Consider the following 22,333-nt stretch of genomic DNA (forward strand, 5'->3'; position numbering starts at 1 on the left):
ACACTTCTGTTTCACGCAACTCCTTTTTCTTCTTGCACTCTTCCGGGACTTCTCTCCTGTTCTGGCGCATTGTCCCTACGAGGCTGCACTTCTTTTCAGCAAGTCGCAACGCCAGGTCAAGTGAGGTGAAAAAATTATCGCAAGTGACGTTGTAACCTCCTTGAAAAAGCGGAGCCATAAGTTTCAGTACAACGTCGGTGGGCACACTCACATGGGGGCTCCTTGCGTCATCTTTTCCAACGTAAGGAAAACCGTTGAATAAATATTTGTTTTCAACGTCAACTGCCAGCCAGAACTTTAGACCAAACTTGTCTGGTTTATTGGCCATATATTGGATGAACTTGCAGCGTGCCTTACACGGCAATAGTTGCTCATCCACAGTTATCTTCCACTGTGGAATGAATGCTTTTTGGCAGTTTGATATAAAACTGTTCCAAAGTTGTGAAACGAGTGCAAATTTATCATGCAATAGATTCCTACGCCTTTCCGTCTTCAGATCGAAGCGAAGGAATCGTATGAGCTCCAGAAACCTGTCTCTTGCCATGGTTTGGGAAAACATCGGACATCCCCACAAACTCTTCAAAGGGAAGTTGCGCCCTCCTATCACGCCACGAGCAACCACCAAGCCGACGAATTTATCTAATTCATCTACTTTATCTAACTAAGAAACTCTTACTACACTTACGCTTCGATAAACTTCAAAAATTCCGAAATTAGGCTGCGCTTGTGACGAAACTACTCTGTTTTGCGGAAAAGTCGACTTGCATAGTTTGTCGACACGTTTGTCACACCTCTGTGTTGGCAGCTGTGACCTAATTCGATAAACCTGTAATTATCAGCAGAAAGAAAACAATGCTCTCTATCGCGAGACTGGTTTTTGTACTGTGAAGTAACAATGCGTCAATTGACGCACCCCGTCCTTCTAGGTCAGGGGCGGGCAACTTCTTCGGTCGGCGGGCCTGATATGAGAAAATGAAGTACTTGGCGGGCCGGATTCCTGAATAGATTGGAACGCAGCTTTGTCTTATTAATGTTCATGGTCGAAAATGTTTGCTCATAAATGTATGTAGACCCGAACAGAACAAGTAGATTTATGGCCATCTTTCTCAGGTTGGCAAACGTGGACTTATTCAGTGACGCAATACAGGGATTGCGGCAGAATGTGGCCGCAGGCCACATTATCATGTAAGACCGGAAACTGTCTGCGGGCCGCTCAAAATCCCGTCGCGGGCCGGATCCGGCCCGCGGGCCGTATGTTGCCCACCCCTGTTCTAGGTAGTGACCACGTTAATTATCTCTACCGGTAAAATAAAAACTTCATATTCATGGGTTAGTTACCTAACACTAATGTAGGAAAAGTCAGGAAATATCACGGTTTTGCGATGCACCACTTAAAAGTTATAGATGCACTTAGGTTGAAAATGCGTCGACGTGCCCCGTCCTTCTAGTGTTAATGCAATATAAAATTGTGTACGACATAGAATTCTTGTCTATCGAATCAGCGAAGCATAACACTTTGTGACGTAATCGATTGCTTCTCTGTTACTGTGCGTGCATTACGAGTCATCACTTAACAGTCGTATGTTCAACGCCGCAACATGTCTTTATGCTGTTGCTGTAACAATGTTCTATTTTGATTTATTCGTTCAATGAAGCTTCAATATAATCAGATTATACAGTTGTCATTCCAGTGTCATTATTGCTGAAGTCTATCAAAGTTCACTGTTAAGATATACACAAGTAAACAGACTTTGTAAGGAAGTGGGCAAACCTTACAGGTTAAGATACCATACACCACTTTTCATTACAAGTATTAGGCTAATTGGTTATTAGAAAGTTATTATTTATTAAAAACCAGAGATCTAGATCTCTTGGAGGTGAGGTTAGATGTAGATGAAAAACGTTTTTACTGAGCATGAGTGGGTTTTGCTCAACTAACAGTGGGACACTCAATCAGTGAATATAGAAAACTGAAAAAAGAAACATAAAGACCCGCTGGTTAATTATTTGTACTTGCTGTCATCAGTTATGAGTTTAATGTAGTTTATTATTGTCCTTTGCCGCCCACATCCGGAAGATTTAAAAATTCACTAATTTTACCAGTAAAATTACGCTGCGTCATGCCAGCCAAGTGGTTTGATACCTTTTGAACCAAGTGGTGCCACTTTTACCTGTTTATGTTGGTATTATCCACTTTTGCTACTCGCCTGAACAAAATGTTTACAATCTGGTGCCTAGATCGCTTATAATTTAAAAATAATTAATCAAAGTGGTTCGACAATTTCCATTATTAACTATATAGTCGATTGAACAAATCTTGCCATCCAAAAATATGGCAGCCGTAACTCGAAAAGGGTCTAATTAGCTATTTACATCCGAAATTTATTTTAACATGTTCTAAGGTAATCACTTCCCAGTTATGAAACTCAACAAAGCAGACCTTTGAAGTTTTCTACAAATCAAAAAAGCTGAAAAAAGTCCACAACCAAATGATGTCACAATTTGAGTAGCTGGGGTATACAAATGTATCCTGTGGTTGTGCTCATCTGCACTAGACCTAATGTTTTGTTGTAAAACGAAGGGAATGCGCCTAAATTCCAGTGTAAATCTGTCGTACTTGCCAACAGCAAGGTTGTTGTTGAGCTTGTTTTATTCTTCAAAACAACCAAAAATATTGGCTTAATTGTAATTTTCCCAAAACAGAGAAAATATTTTCAAATGAAAACACTGCTGACAACTGAACTGAGTCAGCATTTAAGTTAAATCTTAGAATGTAAACGAATTTAATTTCAAATGAAAGGCTTAATCCATTTGTGTTATGAAAGGTAAAAGAAGACAGGGAACAAATACTCGAAGTGAATATTTCCTAAGAAGTAAAAAGAAAAAAAAATTTCAACCAGTTACGAAACGTGTGTTGTGGATTCCACCGAAATCCCCATACCATTTGGTTCAAGAAACTTTATTTCATGATCCGTGGAAATTGCTCGTGGCAACAATATTTTTAAACCGCACCAGTGGCACAGCTGCAATTCCTTTGCTCTGGAAGTTCTTTGATCTTTGCCCAAATGCTGAAGTGACCTCAAGAACAAATCCTGATGAAATTGCAGAATTACTGAAACCTCTGGGCTTGCACAGACTTCGAGCGAAAACACTGATTCGATTTTCTGATGAATACCTCAAGAAAGATTGGCGCTACCCTATTGAACTTCATGGCATAGGAAAGTATGGCAACGATTCGTACAGAATATTTTGCATCAATGAATGGAAGATGGTGGAACCAAGTGATCGCAAATTAAATCTGTATCATTCCTGGATGAAGAAGCAGTTCAGTGACGATTAGGAAGAAGACGCATGAAGCTGACATGTGTGCTCTGTAAAAACTGGTGTTCTCTTTGGTCTGTGTTGAAGTATCACTTGAAATAAGATCGTCTTATACTCCTGTGATCTTGGTGAAGTGACCAAACCCACTCCATTCAGTTGCTTTGCTAGTCAGTCAGTCAGTCACTCTCATTTCTTTGATCTTAATCATGTCAATGCCTCCATGTTATTGTTTTAACTTGCAAGCATGTTAAGTATGAGATCCTGAAAGTGTTTGTAGTCGTGCATGCCTTCAACAATGGGAAATTTTTGCTACTTTTTTCTCATGTGTGAAGTATACTGTTGGCTCTTGGCTGCGGTAACTACTATGCTGTAATTAGCAGGTTTGTTTCATCCGGTCGATGTTACTACAGCAATGCATGCATAAAGGGTTGGCATGAATGTTTCTAAAAGTCTTTGTTTCTGCAGATGTCACTGTAGACCAACTTTCTTGCTTCAATGCAATAGCCTAGAACATTAATATCTACCAATGCTACCTATGCTAAATAAATCAGGAAATACAAGGAAATCTAGAAGCTTTGTGAAATACCAGCCATTAGTGAATGACAGAAAGCACACATGGAATTACTTTCAAGTGATATATACATTATATGTGTATGATGAAAGTTTTTGTTTTTAAATTGTTTTCAAACCGAAATTTGTGCAAGCCAAGAAATTTTTTGATAATTTTCTTATCTGACTTCCTAGATATCTGTGTCACCATCACAAGCTCTTCGCCATGTTCGATCTGGAATCCATTTGTACTCGTTTGATGAAGTCCCCGAATACCAACAAGACAACCCATTCATCACCCACGGATATCGTTCCTATCTTTCAGCAAAGCAATGTTTTAAAAGGTGAGATCCAAATTGACAAATCTTGTACAATCAAGTTTTATCACAGAATAGTTGTCAAGCGGACCGATTACGTTAAAGCACAACACAACAACAGGATTAATTTAAAGGATTTTTTAAACATATTTTCAATGTTTTCTTTTTATGTTGTTTTCCAGCATTCTTATTGCTTCAAATGAACTAGTTAATATTTGGACACACGGTGGAGTGTTTTTTCTTCTTTTGATTTTGATGTTTCACGACCACTTCTACCTCCTCCCCCCCATGCAAGCCTCAGTATCCGACCATTTCATATTTCTCACATTTTCTCTTTGTATCCAGGTAACAAATTACTCATTATTATGTAACAATATGCTTTGTGATGATGCTGTGCAAGTAACCATCATAGTCTCCATGCAGGCGTGTATGGTTTGTTCGGCGAGCTACCACACATTCAACTGTCACATATATGAATCTGTCGCCACCCGGTGGCATGCTGTGGACTTGTATGGAATCACCGTCGGCATGATGGGTTGTTACATCATCGGTCTTTATTACGGATTTTATTGTTACAAGGTTGGTTCGTATTCTGGCATCTTTCATGTCTGTTTGATCACAGTTTGATTTTGTTTCGCTTCCAGGGCACCTGTTTGTTTTATGTTGCCGTCGTTTTCATTCTAATTGTTGGCTCCGGGTTTTTCATGATGCATCCAAAATATTTCACCAAGAAGTAAGATGTTTATGTTTATTTAATGACCAGTGCAAGAAATTGCAGGGTCGTGCTGATATTCCGTGTTCTTCACCTCAAGTATTTCCTGCCTCATCATCGAAGCATTTTTAATGACTCTGGGCATGAATTTGACATCTGTTTTCATAGATGGAGTAATTACAGGCTGTGGCACCTTTGCACTATTGCTGTGTTCGGTCTTTTGCCCACTTTGCACTGGACCATAACTTCACCGTCTAAAGAAATAGAGGTAATATGTAGGGATGTGCCGCGAAGAGGATTATTCTGGTTCGTGCAAACCCGAATATAATGAAGGTCGACACGAACGAATCCCGAATCTATTCGTATTAGAACCAAACAATAAAATTTCCTCCAAAAGTTGTCAAGTCTTGCTTCGAAAATGACGTAATCGATAAACAAATCGCTTTCTTTCAAAAAATAGTGTTTAAAAAACGATCGAAAAAGCAAAATCGTTAGGAAAACGACCTTCATTGTAAGTATTGCTGACCGTAGTTTAGCTTTGTCGGGAAACTATGTCATCATTTTTTACAAAAGTCAGTAAATTTATAAGTAATATTGTATTCGGGTTCGCCATTGTTGGTATTCGTGTTCGTCCGAATCTTCCATAAAGGCGATATTCGGCGAATCTATTCTGGTTTGGGTTCGTATCGGCCCATCCCTAGTAATATGCGCTCTGCTGGAAGCTTCTGTCGAAAGCAACTCGGAAAACTGACGAACAGTTTTTTGTTTAGATGTTTTTACCCGCGGTGCTCACATTTTACATGATTCTTGCCGTCGCCGCGTCTTTTTATGTCTCAAAATTCCCTGAGAGGTTTTGGCCAGGTGAAGTAATTTGCTCTGATTAATAATTGCTGCAAAAGTTTCACACTGTAAGGACCGACACTGACTTTTTGTTGTGCATTTTCCAGGAAAATTTAACTTCGTTGGCCAGAGCCACAACCTGTGGCATGTTTTGACTGGCGTGGCTTTCTTGCATTGGAGGCAATTCGCGTTGACCGTGCTGCAGCATCGCCTCACGTCACACTGTCTTGTGCCAAGCCTGTCTTCATAGCATCTCAAAGGCTGCTCCTGTTTATTTGTAAAATGTCCAATCTTGATAAATCTTCCATAAACGAGTCAGTAAGCCCATTTGGCTTTTGCAGTCACTCCACTGTGTTCATCCCGATTTCAACCAACTTTCCACGCCTTAAATTCGCGTTTGGTTGTTTAGTCCTGCACTTAGTAATTTGCATGTCTAGAAATTGTCATAATTTGTAATAATCTCTGAAGATTGCAACTACTCTGTGATTTTGCGTTTGTGTTTGCTGCAAGTGTTTTTATTGCTTTTTAATATGTAGAACGTCATATGCTCTGTTGAGTTTGTTTTGCAAAACAAAAAGTTCACCATTATTTTCTGCTCCTACACTAGAACGACAAGTAAATAGGGAATCGCAGGTTTGTAGGTTCCTAGGTGAGGTTAGAATCTTCCAAACACCCACTTTGTTGAAGTTAAAGGCAAATGTTCATTGAATCCTAGCGCTCGATTGTTTCCGTCTATGATGGTCCATTTTCTATTTAGTTGTTCCAAAAGCGCCGAATTCTGTGCGGCGGTGTGGACGAGCTGAAACTTGTATTGTTTCTGTATGATGGTAGGTCAGCATGGCCATCAAACCCACAAAATAGTTCTTAAATTAAACGAATTTTTAACCAAAATAACACAAACAAGTACACTGTTGGAAGATGTAGAGAACATGTTCTCTAACCATAAAAGCACGTATATTAATAACCGAAATAAATATATAACGTAACATGGTTTGATTAAAATGACAATAAATATCTTAAGTGCACAAGAAATGGATGTTGAAAGAAAACCGCACAAAAGAAATTCGATCCTAGGGACCGGATCCCGTTTCTGTGGCCAGGAGAGGACACAATAATGTTGCCCACAAATGCACTAAAAGATAGACAGTACGAATCAAATAAAAGTATAATAATGTCATTAGGAAATCATACCTCTACGTTCCTTTCAACTACAGCATTGGTGATAAATTAATATTTATGCTTGAGAAATAATTCCAAGGATGAAGAGAACGAACAAAATCCTTTTCCACAGATGTTTTTACGTTCTCTTGAAGCTCTTGTGGTCAGAGTTGCTGATAATGCGCACGAGTTTAAATCTTAAGTAAATTTTATGACATTTCGGGATTAAAATGAAAAATATGGGAGATATAAGGTGATGACGTCATCTCTCAGTAAATTCTAGTTGGCCAGCTTCAACGTTAAATGTTTGGAAGATTGAGAGTTTTGAAGCAAACACACTAGACCCAGAGCAGACGCAGGCATATTAATCGCAGACTTTATCACACCAAGTAGACAATAGTCTCATTGTTTTCGATTAGTTGTACCTAGCTTCAAAAACGAGAATAGGCCGACAGCATTACTTAAAACGTCTGCAACTAAAACTGTTTGCATCTACTCCGGTTCTTATATTTTTTTTCATGTGGCGAATATTGGAATTGCAATGCATAGTCTATGTCAGACAGGGTGGACTTCGATATTATATAACTGACCGGTATGAACGATAAAATGACAATCATAAATATTTTATCATATAAAGCAACTGTTAAGGTTCGATCTTGTTGTTTTTTCTCTTCGCGCGCGTTATTTGAGATGAAAGACGCGTCACGAACTGGATGTTTAGCGCGGAAATTGCAATTCTAGATATTTCCGCCAGCTTCACGCTTTACAACCCGAAACAGAAGCAGAAACACGGCACAGAAAGGCGGCATTCACGTGATAACGACAACCGGCCGACGACCATGATTGGTGTGAAGGACCAATTAGCAGCGTACACGAAGTATTGTGAAGCGATTCACTGCTGGGTAAGCAGGATGAAGGAACACTTGGTGCAGGTGAGGTTTTTAATTGAATTGAAAGAACGACGTAGAAACGAGAATGACCTAAAATGCTCATTGCAATGAAAACGACTGATCTAAGACGGAATCGGAGACTATAGGGCGACTGAAGTTTCACAACAGCAGTGATTTGTGCGCGATTGTTAGGACCGGACTCGATTAAAACTCACAATTCGCAGCCTGGTTTTCCTGCGTTTATAAATTCGAGGTCAACTGTCGGTTGGGGAAGCCCCACAGCTTTGTCAGGGGTCAGCTGCTAAATTAATCGTTGCTGGGGTTGAAGACAAAATTTTGCTTTTCGAAAAATATTTTTGAAAATATGTTTTTCGAAAAGCAAAATTTTCCGGGAAGATTCAACTGAAACGATTTATAAATTTCTGATTCTCCAGATGTCGTACTATCTCTTCGATTTCTCCGATATTCCTTTGTACTCATTTGATGAAGTGCCTGACCACCAGCAGGGTAACTCCTACGTCATCCGTGGCTACCGAGCCAAGCTTCTTGATCGTCAGTGCATGAAGAGGTTGTTGCCATGGTGATTACCCCGTGAAAAAATCTGGTTCAAATTTCACCTGAAGCTCGATTTGTGTTCAGTGCCTTGCGTCTTTCCAACCAGCTGGTCAACATCTGGACTCACGGCGGTCTGTTCATCCTCCTCATCCCGCTCATGATCCACGACCTCTTCTGCCTCCTGCCATCCATGGGAGCTTCCCCCTGGGATAACTTCTCATTCCTCATCTATCACGTTTGCACTCAGGTGAACTCAACGCAATCCCCAAGTCATAGTGACATCACAAAAGTATATGTTTGTGGTTTTGTCTCACCAGAGCTGTTTCGTGGCGTCAGCTGGCTATCACACTTTCAACTGCCATCTACGCGAAGCAGTGGCCGCTAGGTGGCTCGCGTGCGACTGTATTGGCGTCGTCACAGGAGTGACGGGCATCTATGTCGTCACAATCTATCAGGCTTTCGCCTGCAACAAGGTAATTCCAACAGAACTTATTTTTGAAGTAAGCGCTGTTGTATAGCTTCCATTGACGTCATAGTTCCAACAAAGCTCATTCTCGGTTTTAGATTTCCAGAATTTGTTATCTCACCGCGGTGGTGGCCTTGGTCTTGGCGAGTCGAAGGACTATGCTACATCCGGGATATTTCTCCAAACTGTAAGCCACTCGACCAACGTCTTTATTTGTTTCAGTGAAAATCTGCAGGGGTTGCTAATAATCACGAGGCTCACAAGCGATTTGTTGCTCTAAATCTCAATTAACCCGGTTCAAGTGACGTCGACACATAACCGCGGAAGCAATGAAACGTCATTAATCGAGTGATGACGTGACGTTGATTTTGACAGATGGGAGAAGTACAGGATTCTTCACTTCAGCACATTCGTTGCACTCGGCTGCCTCATAGCGGTGCACTGGTGTATAATTTCAACATCTGAAGAATTGGAGGTAATGCACACGAACCGGTGTGCAAATGAACTCCTTAACTTGATGATTTCTATGTTTTCCATTGAACTTACTAGACTTTCCTACCCGAAGTCGTCATCAATTTCGTCATAATTGCTTTGGCGTTGCTGATTCTCGTCACAAAAGTTCCGGAAAGGTTTTCGCCAGGTGAGTTGAGGAAACATTTTATCTCAATCAAGCAAGGCCAGGTCAATAGTGTTGTCACCTCCACATTGTGTCGTTGTCAAAGTGTTTTAATCAACGCGCAAAATCACGCTTATGACGTACCAGGCGAAGATAAAGTACTTTGTGCCGTACAAGAAACCCTGCCCAGCTTAAAGTGGAACGTTGAAATGATTTTTTTCCAAAGTAAGACAGGTAACATCCAGTATTCTAGTTAATATTTTCGGGCGTGTTCCACCTGGAAAACAAGGAGCTCTTCATACCCATCACCATTCTAAACTCCCCGAGAGTTTTTGGCGCAAATAATTCTATGATGTCACATGTTGCAGGATCGAAATCTTTGTTTTTTCTGGCAAATCCGCAAGTTTTGAAACCAGACGCGATATTACATACGTCATCTTAAGACAAGCTTGCTTCATCGCACCAGTGTCGCTAAGGATACTGAACCAATCCTCAGGGATAGACCAAAATAACATAAACATTCAAATACTAATAATAGATTTTAGTGATCGCGCGACTCCAAACCTGCACGTGGTTCGGTTTAACACAAAAGCATCTCTCGCTTAAGCTTGTTGTTATGTTAATAAATTAAAAATACTTTTCGCTTTAATTAAAACCTCTCTTAATCACAGTCTTTATAATCAATCATAAAAACGTTTTTCTACTGATTTTTTGCCTCATGCAAGGTTGGGATTGACGAGAATAACAAAAATAATCGATGTCCGATTCGGCGCCTCTTGGCGGAAGCTTTAACCATTCTTTCGCCCAGCAGCGCCATATAACGGTGGTGTTTATTGCACAGGAAGCTTCGATTACTTTGGTCAGAGCCACAATTGGTGGCACATCCTGGTCGGAGTGGCCTTCCTCAGGTGGAGACAGTTTGCCATCAACTATCTCAACTACCGGCTCAACACCAGCTGTGTGTCGTCCCAAGAACCTTGGTAGATGATGATTCTTGTTTTATAAAGATTATCATCACCACCCTGCCTTGCTTAAATCATTCCTCAAACTGCGAACGTTTACCACATGCACGCATGCTGGATCCATATGTAGTCTACAATGGACAAATATCCTCAGAAATCGTTTATTCCTACCAATGTACGTCAATATAAGCAAAAATACTTCACCTCGATACACTTGATAAGCAACAGGTAGATGTCAGTGCAGGGTCTAGCACAAATAAGCAGGTTGGTAAGAACGAGCGAGGTATTGAACAGAAAAGTTTATTCAAAGTTTTTATTTATTTCTTAAAACAATTCCGATGAGTCGGGATAATTAGGCGGCCATGAGCAGCAGGATGGGGGCGCAAAGAGCTTCATGCTCAGTTGCCTGCCACTGGAGTGTGAAGGTGGGACGACAACAATTACCACTGCGCAGACATCCTACAGCTTGTTCAGGTGAGATTACAAGGAACTCACAACAGGACAGAGATCAAACAAAGGCATCCGAAAGCACCTAGTGGTGCGAAGTTCCTTCCACAAGCTGGCAACTTAGGCAGAATTTTTAAACAACATTTCGTGGAAATGTGGCGTGACATCCATAATGCAAAGTGGTCAGGAAATTTTAGAACTTCAATGAATAAGATGAACAACAAGGAATGCTGTGACGGAGATTTCACATTCGAAAAATTACAATTTTAAGGCCTTAATATGAACACATAATTTTATAGAAGAGCTGTCCCATGGCAAACCGGAATAAACTTATCTCATCAAAATATCAACAACTTAGAATTTTTTCAAACTAATTACAATCAACTTTGGAGTCGGTGGTAATACAAACACGATGGAAAACAACACGATTATGCTAGAATATGCTACAAAAATTATCACAAAACTCTGAACTTGTTACTGCACTAAAATACAATTCATAATAGAAATTGCCAACAATTGATTACATTATTGACAAATAAGAAGATCGACTGAATACAAAGAAGATACAATTTCAATTAAAAAGTCATTTCACAGAGATACCCAACTCTTTTTGGAGGGGTACGTCACCAGCAAAACTGGTGGTGAAAATAACATGTGATGTCGATGTTGAGGACTCACAAAAAGTAATCCGGAGTCCGTCGGGTGACTTGCGGTTCGCCGCGTCTAGGGGCGGGGTCGAACTGCAAGCTAAGTCAAAAACAACAAAATTGTCTGAACAACAATCGTTACGAATATCGAAATACGGAAAAGTATTAAAATGTATTCTAAGCGCATCACGGGTCAGGATGCCAGCAAGGATTTCTTATTCAAGATGAAAGAAGAATAAATTCGAAGATTGCAAACTTACAATGAATATCTTAAAGTGTCGTCGAGTTCCATTAAAGCAGCTTGATTTCCACATCTGTAGCAATAATTTGGAGCGCTGAATATCGTCACGACATTACGATCATGACACCAGTTGTATCCCTGCCAATAAAAACAAGTTAGTTTTGCACAGAATCGCTCCCAATGTTCCACCCAAGACCTGACGTCGTACCGATGAAGATTATTTGATCAAAACGTCATCAATATTTGTAGCAAATAGCCCGTCCATATTGACACAGAAATAAATGATTAACCAAAGTTTTATCGATCGTCAGTTTCGTTATAAGACAAAGGAAATGTTGCAACAATAGCTGAAGGGCAGCTACTTCATGCTCGGTAATGCACCGAGCAGCACAACATAAGCGCTTAACAAGATGCGGAAAGAGCCAACAGGCCTTAAGCAGAGTTGTTTTTATGCTCGTGTCCCCATCATAGGAAGATTGTCTTATTATCAACAAATATGGACACAAACACTCACCTCCATGACAAGCTGATGTGCTCTTGATATAAGAGTGAGTCCGTTGTGGTGGTTGAACGTTTCAGATATATCCTGTCCGAAGGTGTACCCAGCCCCACGCGGGGAAATCCCCCAGCCACCCCGGTCATCAGGATCAGACCACAACAAGTCACACATGGGTCCCTGGAATAAGATAAAAATCTATTTTTGTCCCCTAAGCTTGAATTAAAACATCACAGCAACGTGTAATTCCGCCGAATAAGCGAACAACTTTATAATAGAGCAGATAATCAGGTGATGAAGGCTGACCTCATGTGGTGCTTCCTGCAGTCGGTCGAGAGCCCTGATGTGGTCGAGAGTGTCTATGGATGGGGACAAACCTCCGTGCAAGCAGAAGATCTGAACACGGAACAACAAGTTAAGAAAAGTTTCACAACTTGCCATGATGAGGTAATATCTGGGTTACAACCAATTTATTATGATAATTATGCTAAAGCAGTGGTTCTTAAACTGGGGGGACGTGTAAGATTCATAAGGGGGGCGCGAGAGATGACAAACTGTCTATTATATGAGCTATGTCTAAACATGCTTTCTTGACTTTCGCTATAGGTTCATTTTTACTAAAATTTTAAAGTGTCACGATGGCAATTGTATTTTTGAAATTTGGATTCTGAAATACGTCAATTGTTACGTCATAATATTTGGTGTCTCTCCGCATTGAAGCGTATTGTTTTTGTTTACTCATTCACGCACTCCTAGCTCGACTATCTGTTCTCTTGTGTTACCTTTTTGCGGTGACCTGTTTTTTTTCTCACAATGGGGAGCGGCGTAACAAGAAAAGCTTTTACAAATATATCACTTGTAGAAATACTTAATTTACACTAAATGCATTTTCTTTAGTTTTACAATTATGATGTATACACGAAGCCAGATGTTTTTGCTACTAACCTGTAAATATCCGATCAGTTGACCACGTATAATTTTCGAGTCATTAACGATTGAAAATTTGTGTGCAGTGTCGACCACACATAATAAAAATAGTAATGTCGCGCACCCGGTTTAAATAGGCTAAAACCAACGTCAGCCAATATTAAAACCGTAAAGTGAAGTAAAACTTAAATTTAGTATTGATTTAATAACCAGGTATTTTAGTAATTAAACTAATTGTATTGACACAAAATGAGTGGAAAAAGAGACAGTATGACCAAAATTATCTGAAGTATGGCTTTATAGATACCACAGTGAACGGAAAAGTCGTACCGCAATGCGTGATACGCTTAGAAAAGCTAAGCAACGACGCTTTGAGATCAAGTCGTTTGCAGCGTCATGTTCATGAATATAAAGACAAAACCTAGGAACAAACTTGACTGTGAAGCCGACCTAAGATCTGCATTATCTTCTACAAAGCTTTGAATTAAACGTTTGGTTTCCCAAAAACAACTACATCCTTCACATTAATGAAAGTTAGTTGAAAATAAATTGTTGTTTTACTTAATGCTTTTTATTTTGCAATGAGGTGGGGCGCGAAATTTTTATGTACCGTAAAGGGGGGCGTGTGCCAAAAAGTTTAAGAACCCCTGTGCTAAAGAATTGTCCTGCGCAATACTTGAAGTGAATGTCTCATCCTTCTGATGAATGTGTTTTGCGCATAATTAAGTTCCTTTAAACTTTACCGCCAACCTTTAGCTATAGATGTCCCTTTGTTCAGCTACAAACTGCCAACTAAGTGGCAGGAAGTGACCTCATATGTGAGCTATTTTTGACCTACAGTAACCTGTAGCTTAGTGCTTGTATAAGTGATTTCTGTGCAAATGACCAGTGAAGGCCACTCCTGGTTAAACTTCAGCTCACCATCCCTAGCAAGTGATACTGAACATATTAACTTTACTCCAGGTCATGCCCACACGAGAATCAATAAAGAATCTTTAAAAACATTGCACTACAGTGTCATGTAAGTTGCCGCCGGCCATGGTTAATATTCTAAATCAATCGCTGTTGTCACCTCATTGTTGACCAGAGCAGTCAACGGTAAGAAGTCAAACAAATCCGTAAAATATTTCCAGATGTTCGCATTCCCATACTTCCTCAGACATTCATCATAGAAACCATAAACCTGAGTGATTTGACGCGTTTCGTGATTTCCTCGTAGTATTGTGATGCGATGAGGATAACGAACCTGTCACACAAGTTACAACCAATCAAAATGGTCTGATTGCGGCTGAAGCGCTTTACAATTACCTTCAAAGTGACGAGCAATGTGACAGTTTCAACCGAGTAGTAACCGCGGTCAACATAATCCCCCATGAAGAGGTAATTTGTGTCTGGGGGGCAACCGCCGATGCGGAACAATTCCATGAGGTCATGAAACTGGCCATGGACATCACCGCATACCGTCACCGGACATTTCACTTCCTGGACATTTGACTCGCCTTGGAGTATTTCCCGTGCCTGGAAAAATTCAATTTAAACTTATTCAGGTTCTGAAATCTGTGTTTCAGTGAGGTCTGAGGCTTAACACGGCCAAAGCTGAAGTGACCAATAAAATTGCTTCAAGTTACCTGGTTGTTGTATTTTATTACACAGTGGTTTTGGCAGAACCAACCAACAAATCTGCTTAGTTGGAGTTATTTGAAATTTTGAGTCAAGCAAAATTATTGAGCTTTCACAGTATACATAAACCTAGCACCTTAGTTAGTAGCTTTAGGCATTTGGTTCTCCTTGAGATGATTCATGTCACGCAAAGTGATGTCACAATTCATTATAATACTTGCTGCCAGTATTTCAGAGCTGGTTCCTCAGCACGTCCCAAGCCTCAAGTTTCACAACAAATTATGTCAAATCGGCGGCTTGACGTCTTGCATAAAAATTTGACGTGGGCTACCAGTGTTGTAATGATTCGAGTCATTGACTTGACTTACATATTTTTGTGACTTGACTTGGTTCGAGTTAAGTGCCCTAAATGACTTGACACAAGTCAGAGTTCAAAATGATTCAAGTCATGTTATTACAGCTGTGACAGTAAAACATGGAGCTCCAGATAGCAAAGTAGAATAATTTTCCAAACTATTTTACTTCTCTGAAAATAATATCAACCAGATCATATTTGAGACAGTTATGATGTTATGATGATCGATGGAAAAAGGGTGTGGTGCCAGGAAAATTTTTTAAGCCAAATTTGTCAACCTGACTCGAGTCAAGATTCAAATTGACTTGGTTTGAGTCAGAGAAATGACTTGGTTGCAACAATGTGAGCTACACAGAGTCACAGACAGCACATAACACATAAGCAAAACAAACAATGTTTTAAGATATTCATCAGTGGCAAACTGCTGAAGGATTTAATAACAGCTGAAAATGTGGGGAGAAGTTTGCAAATTTATGTTAATGACTGATCAATGAAATTATCACCCAGGGTAAATCAGAACTTGTGCAACACTCTGTGCGGCGTCAATGACTCTGTTATGGAGATGTTGTCATCATTTTCCAAAAAAAGACACTTGTTTGGTGACAAAACAGTTTACCATAAAGTGTATTAAAACGCTGAATGAATTTGCCATTCCAATAATTATGTACGTAGAAGTATCTGTATCTTGTGGAAACATCTCAATAACCTTAATACTGTTAAATATTCAAGCATTAAGCAAGACATCACATTCAAACGCACACATCACATTCAGTTTTAGCAAACACTCCACTTCCAAACCATCAAAAACCAGGCTTTAACATTTAGTCAAGATAATTGGTAAAAAATCGCAGATGCTGTACCTTGTCACAAATAGTTTTAACTTGCAATTCAGTCAACTGTTTGCATTCATACAACTGCTCAATCCACTGGTCCAGGTCCTTGTGTGAGGTAGAAATGGGCTCCGGGCTTGACACGGCCATCTCTTCCATAGTGACTTGCTTGTAGTTTGTTCGATTTGTACAGCAATATGAAACCCAACAAAGTTCTTACATATTATAATTCTATCCTACAATACAATGCTTTTCAGTTATATATACTATACATATTTCGATTGATTGTATTTATGGTTGTATTCCTATTGTCAACTGGACTGTGTATTTCAAAACAAAATTCAAACAAACTTCTTTAAAATTTAATATCACTTTTTGAAACTTTGAAAGTTCTGTCAGTTGATACAAACTCGCTGACCAGACCCTGGTTCAGTGATCAGCATATTATATGGAAAACCTATAGGCCTATACTGTTGGTTAAAATCTACATAAAACAAGTTTCATATCAGTCCAATTTCAACCTCTTCAGCAAGGCCATGTTCTTGCAAGACAAAATTTTAACGAAGGTATAAAACCATTGAGTTATCGCAAAAGTCCAAAGAATGAAATGTTTTAGTTGGAGTGATAATGTTTAAATTTAAATCCGCTATGGGGTATATTTTGTGTCCTTGCAAGGACTTCATGACACTAAGACTACTTCAGTGTTCAATATTATTTTGACAAAAAATTTCAGATCTGGTTTAGGTTTAGTCTAGTTTCCAGCAGTACCATTATAGGCTCATTACACATGCCTAGGCGCCATACGAGATCTTCCATCTAGCCTAGGTCTGAGCCAATATCTACCTAAAATAACTGAGTGTATGAAACCAGTAGTTATAAACTAGGTCCAAGCCTGGCTATATCCAAACATCCAAATCTTTAGTTATAAATTAATAAGAACTCTGAAACCTGACTAGGCCTATAGCCTGTAGCCTAGGCCTCATACGCCTACGACAATAAATGGCCTCTATGATCAAGAAAATTATCGAATTCCGACGTTTGTGCAAATGGCTGATGCAACAGGTGGCGGCGTCTGCTCTATCTCCAATTTATAATACCCATTTTTTGGGTATTATAAATTTACTTTATTATAATTTTAGTTATTATTCGAAAAGAAAATAGTAGAGTTTGATAGTTATGCTGACGCTTTAAATTTGTCTTAAACTTATTTATTATGATGCACGTTTTTGCCGTGGAGGCCATTGTCACGTAACCTATTCCTGCCTTAGTTGTGTTGTATTGCTTTTAATACGTTCGACCACTAACGTCAGCGTAATTTTTCCTCCCTCGCAATTATGGCAAAAAAACAAAATAAAAGAATGACTGAAATGTGAAATCAGAAAGTTTCTGTACTTAATCGGTTTAATTTTCACAGTGGTCTTAATAATAAAAAATGGTCTGAAATATGCAGTGTGTAAAGTATTTGACATATATATTTTAAACGATTTTGCTAATTGCAAAACATTTGTCAACCAAATTCTGTTTTTAACGCACTGTGTAGCGTAGAACTGGATCCTGTACCCATTTCGCTTAAAGACTTGGGGCTTTTTGTGGCAGCCAACGAAAAATGAAATTCATGGAAGCGCGTTTTTCTCTTTGTTGAGAAGGCGAAAAGGAGAGAGCCTTCTTCAAAATGGCCGAAAACCACTCCACTGAGCTTGTCGGCATCATAGATTAGAATAGTATATCAGTATTCTACACTCTGCAGCATGTTGGCTCAAAATCACTTGAGCATAACAATTTTCTCTTTTCTTTTTGGAATGGTGACTTTTGTACCAGACCCGTCAATTGTTGGTGAGCATGTTTTGTTGCGCTATAACTACAACGGTTGGCATCCTAACTTTCACTCCGCATAGTTAATGGCGATAAATAGGCCTAAACAGTACAATATACAATGCGTCTCTACGCAAAATTTCCGTTTTGTGCTGTATTCTATATTATAAGTTATGTTTGTGTGGTGCAAATTTTGACATTACATTTATTGGCACATTTATCTGATGCACTGAAAGCAAACTTTCCAGTAGGACCCTGTATTAAATTTTCGAAGCAGATTGCCTAGCTTATACACTATTAAGTTATCTAATAACTAATTAAGCAAAGAACGCAGCAAATAGGCTACAGGTTATTATAAGTCAGTGAGCAAACAAGCAAAATTGGGTTGTTTGAATGCCAATTTATAATAAATAAAGTAAAAATAATATCTTTACGTCATCACGTCAAAATTTCTCTTCAAAGGCTGCTGTACTTTCCAGTCAGTTAAATCTAGGCCTATAACATCTGGACTCAGTGGAAAGTGTGGCGCCTGCACACACGAGGTTCATCAACGTGCTCGATAAACTTTGGTATCTTCACCCCGATTTATAATAAACAAACAAAGAAAAACTGGTTGTTTGGACGCCCATTTATAATAAATAAACAAAGAAGAAGAGAAAAGAATCGAGGCTTCAGTGCATGCCATCACGCTAAAATGATTCAGTTCAGTTTCATTAAGTTCAGCCTAATGCCAACACCATTGCCTGGTTTTCAGTCTTAGGGTGATTTGTGATGAAAAAGATCTCCAGAGTCTGCGGGTCTGGCAGGAATGGTTATCATTGAGAAAGGAATCATTGTTTTAGTTCTTGGACTGACTTTTCCAAACCTGGTGTCATGCGACTGGTTTTCATCGATCAGCCACATGGAAGATCTTATAGAGGAAGAAACCGACCTGGTTGCCTCTCTTAGCCACTACATTGACAAACAGGAAGCAAAAATACGTCACCTTAAAAGGTTTGTTTGTAGGATAGACCGTAATTTCTTCATTTATCTTGTACGCTTCATTTTATTGCACTTCCATTGTTTTGACCCTCTTTTAAGAAGATGACTCTCAGTTACTTGCTGATTTTCATGTTGTATACTGCATTGTATCTTTACAAAAACGTTAGGTTTGTGAAACAGTTTGATGACATCACAATGCAGAATGCTGTCGATTACTTGAGCCATCCAGTCAACCAGTTTAGACTTTTTAAGCGTCTTGCATTTGAGTGGGATGTTATTCAGGATACTGTTAAGGAAAATACTTCAACCGGTAAGAATTTATTGTTTTTAGACGTCAGACTTTTTGCATCAATATCACATACCACTAAATAACTACAAGCTGTATCCTGCATTTACATTCCAATGAATGAATCAGTGTGTGCTTTTACACAAGGACTTGTTGTTGTAGAATTTGTGGAAAAATTATCCACGAAACGAGTAAACTTTCCCGATGAAAAAGATGTTGTTGGATCTGCGCAAGCTCTCATGAGGCTCCAGGACACATACAAGCTCGAAATTCATCAACTGGCTCGTGGAAATGTGAATGGTTTGTTCAGGTTTTCACTTGCACAGTATTTACAACACATTGCTACTACGCACATTTGTATTACTTACCTTGCCAGGTGTTCAAGCGATCCAGATGTTGAGGCCAAGAGACTGGTATGACGTCGGGCGAATTGCGTTCGAGATGAAAGATTATTATCACTGCGCGTCGTGGATGGTTGCTCTCTCATCGATGAACGAAACTTTGTTCCAATCTTTCACAAAATTTGATGTCTTAGATCACGCCTCATTCTGTTCTGTGCAGGTGATTTCCTAATGTATATGTTCTTCATTTTACCTTTTGTGCAATCTCGTGTTGTTATAGTTGGGCGACATTGAAACAGCTTACAATGCATCACTTGAAATGACCCTGATTGAACCCAGTCATGAAAGAAACAACAAAAATTTTCAGTATTACAGGTATATTGTGACCATGTTCATAAAACTTTTGTTTTGAAATCATAACCTGAACAATATCTTATATCTATATCTTATATCTAATATCTTGAACAGTATCTTTATTACATAAAATGAAACATTTCCTGGTTGTAATTCATTTACAAGCATTCCAGCATGAATTCTGTTGTTATGGAACGAGTGTAAACCAAGTTAAATTTAAACTCTGTGGTAAAACAATAGAATGTAAGTTTTATTTTCAGTGAAATGAGGAAGAAAAGCGACGTCGATCTTGGAATATCGTCGTCGCATCAACCTCTCTCCGCTCTCAACCCTGATGATCTTCGCCACTATGAGGCGCTATGTCGAGATGAAGGCACAAATTTGGTAAAATTGTTTTTGCATAAGAATGAAAAAGCACTGGTTGTATTTAAATTTTATTTTCAATGGTTTAAAGAATTAAGCAATGTACGTTGTAGCCAGCTCACATTGGGAGCAAGTTGAAGTGTTATCTGTGGACCAATCATAACAATCCAAGGCTCATCTTGCAGCCAGCTAAAGTAGAGGAGTTGTGGCTGTCCCCTCAGCTCATCCGATTTCATGATGTCTTGTCTGACACTCAAATGGAAAGTGTTAAACAACTTGCCCGACCGATGGTGAGATGGTGAATGTGTTGACAGTCTGAGCTGGTGTGGTGATGTTGTGCATGGAAACGCCTTGACGTGCTTGCTTAAACTATTCCGTTTGTGACTGCTTACCGTATGATGTCGCGCAGCTTTATCGATCTACTGTGAATAACCCTGACACAGGCAAGCTGGAACACGCAAAGTATCGAGTTGCTAAAAGTGCGTGGTTGGAAGACTCGGATGCGGATGTGATTGGTCAAGTCTCAAGAAGAATCTTTGACCTCACTGGACTCTCTCTGGACTCTGCTGAGATGCTCCAGGCAAGATCAAACAATTTCTTTGATTCGTAGAGTTATCCAGCTATGTTGAAGTACTCGTGTTTTCTGTTTGTTAGGTCGCTAATTATGGAGTTGGTGGGCAGTACGAGCCGCATTATGACTTCTTTGGGGTGAGTTCCACAAAGCTGCTGTGATATGATATGAATTGCCAATAAATAGTCAATTATGAAGATCGGTTGTGTTTTATTGATTCATTTTACCAAGAAACTAAATTTCCAATTTCTCTTTAACTGCTGTATACTTTATAATGCTTAATAACTAATTCCAATACAACTTAATGTATTCTTTCAAATTAATATATAATTGGAATTTGTTTAAAATTAGGACATAACCAAGGTAGGTGCTTTACTGTATATGTTTAGAAACATGTCCCAATTGATGAGAATTCCGGCAATCGGATTGCCACCTTTCTCATATATGTAAGTTCCGGTCTTCCTTGATAATCATGATTGATGAGTGCACAAGTTTTCTGACTTAGCTAACAATTGATGATGAGACAGAATCTAGACACAGTGTTATGATAGTCGTTGCTTACTCAGCTTTCTGACGTCACGAACGGAGGGAGCACAGTTTTTCTGGAACCCAAAGTAGGGGTTCGTCCAATTAGAGGGAGTGCTGCGTTCTGGTACAACCTTGACCCTGCAGGCGTACCAGACAGACGTACACGCCACGCCGCTTGCCCAGTTCTAACTGGGGTCAAATGGGGTGAGACATAGATGGATCTAATCACTCACCAGTATTATATTTAGCATCAATTCCAAGTAGCACAGACTCTGATATAAACTGAACATATTCCTGTTGTAGCGGTGTCCAAGGAAGACTTACTGAACAGATTCTCAAATAATTATAATTTTCAGTTGCAAATAAATGGATTCACGAAGTGGGCCAAGAGTTCAAAGGACGACCCTGCCAACTCAGTCGTTATTCCGACAATCTTGGTTTTGCTTGAAGTGCTGCCTTACAACTACCGCCATCGTTTCTTACCTACCTGCTCGGCATTTTTTGTATGGATTTATATTCTTTTTACCGTTCCAACCATCCAGTGTACAGCACTTAATGATTTGCAGTATGTGGTTTAAATAATGCAGTGCGTTGTCATACGATTGTGAGGCCAAATAAAATGGTGTATTTTGCAAAAACATGTAATGTTTATTCTCAATCAATTTGATATTTCAATTTTCACTTGCACATATCGTAGTAACACTTATTAAGTGTGAAATCTTTTTAAACTTTAAACACTCGACTAGTTCAGAAAATCTTCGCTGTGAACAAATTTTGCGGATTAGAAAACACTGGACGAACAGTAATAGGAGTTATTTAAAGTAAATTAAAAGAAAAATCAGTAGGTTGACACTCTAAAGCAGGGGTGTACAACCTTTTTCGCCGAAGGGCCACATGCGATTTATGAATGATTGAGCGGGCCACTTGAGTGTTTATTGGTAATTTCTAATTAAAACCCTCATACCAAAATTCTAATCTTAGAAATACGTATTATCCTCTTTTACAATTATAAGAACAATAAACATACCGAGTTATAGTAAATTCAACGAAGTTTTTACTACACGTCGACATTTCAATGTGAAGTCTGGCACTGTTTTTCTCTAACAAGTTTGGCAATATTCGGTGAGATGGACGATGTAGCAATGCGA

The 22,333-nt window shown here is 39.2% G+C and overlaps 4 protein-coding genes across 9 annotated transcripts; 3 read left to right on the forward strand and 1 right to left on the reverse strand.

Annotated features, from left to right (window-relative positions):
• Window positions 1-3,345: 3,345 nt before the first annotated feature.
• LOC143465844 (progestin and adipoQ receptor family member 3-like) lies at window positions 3,346-6,327 on the forward strand. 3 transcript variants are annotated; one of them, XM_076964344.1, is made up of 9 exons: window positions 3,346-3,701; window positions 3,787-3,952; window positions 4,066-4,214; window positions 4,370-4,532; window positions 4,611-4,766; window positions 4,832-4,920; window positions 5,068-5,167; window positions 5,670-5,760; window positions 5,847-6,327. In XM_076964344.1, exons 2-9 carry the CDS (start codon window positions 3,848-3,850, stop codon window positions 5,987-5,989), a joined length of 996 nt encoding a protein of 331 aa, XP_076820459.1. In that variant the 5' UTR covers window positions 3,346-3,701; window positions 3,787-3,847; the 3' UTR covers window positions 5,990-6,327. The 3 variants fall into 3 exon arrangements, with proteins under 3 accessions (XP_076820459.1, XP_076820460.1, XP_076820458.1); XM_076964345.1 differs by having other exon boundaries at window positions 3,346-3,957; XM_076964343.1 differs by having other exon boundaries at window positions 3,346-3,952.
• A 1,226-nt stretch (window positions 6,328-7,553) lies between these two features.
• On the forward strand, window positions 7,554-10,589 carry LOC143465398 (progestin and adipoQ receptor family member 3-like). 3 transcript variants are annotated; one of them, XM_076963643.1, is made up of 9 exons: window positions 7,554-7,829; window positions 8,222-8,355; window positions 8,427-8,589; window positions 8,660-8,815; window positions 8,907-8,995; window positions 9,184-9,283; window positions 9,358-9,448; window positions 9,572-9,658; window positions 10,266-10,589. In XM_076963643.1, exons 1-9 carry the CDS (start codon window positions 7,611-7,613, stop codon window positions 10,406-10,408), a joined length of 1,182 nt encoding a protein of 393 aa, XP_076819758.1. In that variant the 5' UTR covers window positions 7,554-7,610; the 3' UTR covers window positions 10,409-10,589. The 3 variants fall into 3 exon arrangements, with proteins under 3 accessions (XP_076819758.1, XP_076819759.1, XP_076819760.1); XM_076963644.1 differs by having other exon boundaries at window positions 9,572-9,649; XM_076963645.1 differs by lacking the exon at window positions 9,572-9,658.
• Window positions 10,590-10,672: 83 nt separating this feature from the next.
• LOC143465399 (serine/threonine-protein phosphatase 2A catalytic subunit beta isoform-like) lies at window positions 10,673-16,197 on the reverse strand. Its single transcript, XM_076963646.1, has 7 exons — window positions 15,980-16,197; window positions 14,453-14,662; window positions 14,217-14,390; window positions 12,524-12,613; window positions 12,236-12,397; window positions 11,741-11,859; window positions 10,673-11,580 (listed from the first exon to the last, which is right to left on the reverse strand). The coding sequence occupies exons 1-7, from the start codon at window positions 16,106-16,108 to the stop codon at window positions 11,508-11,510; spliced, it is 957 nt and encodes a 318-aa protein (XP_076819761.1). The 5' UTR covers window positions 16,109-16,197; the 3' UTR covers window positions 10,673-11,507.
• A 1,601-nt stretch (window positions 16,198-17,798) lies between these two features.
• LOC143465832 (prolyl 4-hydroxylase subunit alpha-1-like) lies at window positions 17,799-21,823 on the forward strand. 2 transcript variants are annotated; one of them, XM_076964329.1, is made up of 12 exons: window positions 17,800-18,754; window positions 18,910-19,052; window positions 19,191-19,328; window positions 19,405-19,589; window positions 19,650-19,744; window positions 19,984-20,107; window positions 20,200-20,376; window positions 20,496-20,666; window positions 20,741-20,794; window positions 21,047-21,103; window positions 21,224-21,389; window positions 21,542-21,823. In XM_076964329.1, exons 1-12 carry the CDS (start codon window positions 18,570-18,572, stop codon window positions 21,631-21,633), a joined length of 1,587 nt encoding a protein of 528 aa, XP_076820444.1. In that variant the 5' UTR covers window positions 17,800-18,569; the 3' UTR covers window positions 21,634-21,823. The 2 variants fall into 2 exon arrangements, with proteins under 2 accessions (XP_076820446.1, XP_076820444.1); XM_076964331.1 differs by lacking the exon at window positions 21,047-21,103 and having other exon boundaries at window positions 17,799-18,754.
• The last annotated feature ends 510 nt before the right edge of the window (window positions 21,824-22,333 follow it).

The sequence above is a fragment of the Clavelina lepadiformis genome, chromosome 7 (genome assembly GCF_947623445.1).
Source record: "Clavelina lepadiformis chromosome 7, kaClaLepa1.1, whole genome shotgun sequence".
NCBI classification, from domain to species: Eukaryota; Metazoa; Chordata; class Ascidiacea; order Aplousobranchia; family Clavelinidae; genus Clavelina; species Clavelina lepadiformis.

Excerpts from the sequence above, each read along its gene's own strand:
- LOC143465844 (XM_076964343.1), top strand. The coding sequence starts at position 3,848 with ATGCTACCTATGCTAAATAAATCAGGAAATACAAGGAAATCTAGAAGC. Across the intron at positions 3,953-4,065 it reads ACACATGGAATTACTTTCAA|ATATCTGTGTCACCATCACA; the intron begins GTGATATATACA and ends CTGACTTCCTAG. Across the intron at positions 4,533-4,610 it reads CATTTTCTCTTTGTATCCAG|GCGTGTATGGTTTGTTCGGC; the intron begins GTAACAAATTAC and ends GTCTCCATGCAG.
- LOC143465398 (XM_076963643.1), top strand. The coding sequence starts at position 7,611 with ATGTTTAGCGCGGAAATTGCAATTCTAGATATTTCCGCCAGCTTCACG. Across the intron at positions 7,830-8,221 it reads TGAAGGAACACTTGGTGCAG|ATGTCGTACTATCTCTTCGA; the intron begins GTGAGGTTTTTA and ends CTGATTCTCCAG. Across the intron at positions 9,449-9,571 it reads TCCGGAAAGGTTTTCGCCAG|GCGAAGATAAAGTACTTTGT; the intron begins GTGAGTTGAGGA and ends ATGACGTACCAG.
- LOC143465399 (XM_076963646.1), bottom strand. The coding sequence starts at position 16,108 with ATGGAAGAGATGGCCGTGTCAAGCCCGGAGCCCATTTCTACCTCACAC. Across the intron at positions 14,391-14,452 it reads CATTGCTCGTCACTTTGAAG|GTTCGTTATCCTCATCGCAT; the intron begins GTAATTGTAAAG and ends CTTGTGTGACAG. Across the intron at positions 12,614-14,216 it reads CTGCTCTGGTCAACAATGAG|ATCTTCTGCTTGCACGGAGG; the intron begins GTGACAACAGCG and ends TTCCGTGTTCAG.
- LOC143465832 (XM_076964329.1), top strand. The coding sequence starts at position 18,570 with ATGGTTATCATTGAGAAAGGAATCATTGTTTTAGTTCTTGGACTGACT. Across the intron at positions 20,108-20,199 it reads GAGATGAAGGCACAAATTTG|CCAGCTCACATTGGGAGCAA; the intron begins GTAAAATTGTTT and ends TGTACGTTGTAG. Across the intron at positions 20,795-21,046 it reads CGCATTATGACTTCTTTGGG|AAACATGTCCCAATTGATGA; the intron begins GTGAGTTCCACA and ends GTATATGTTTAG.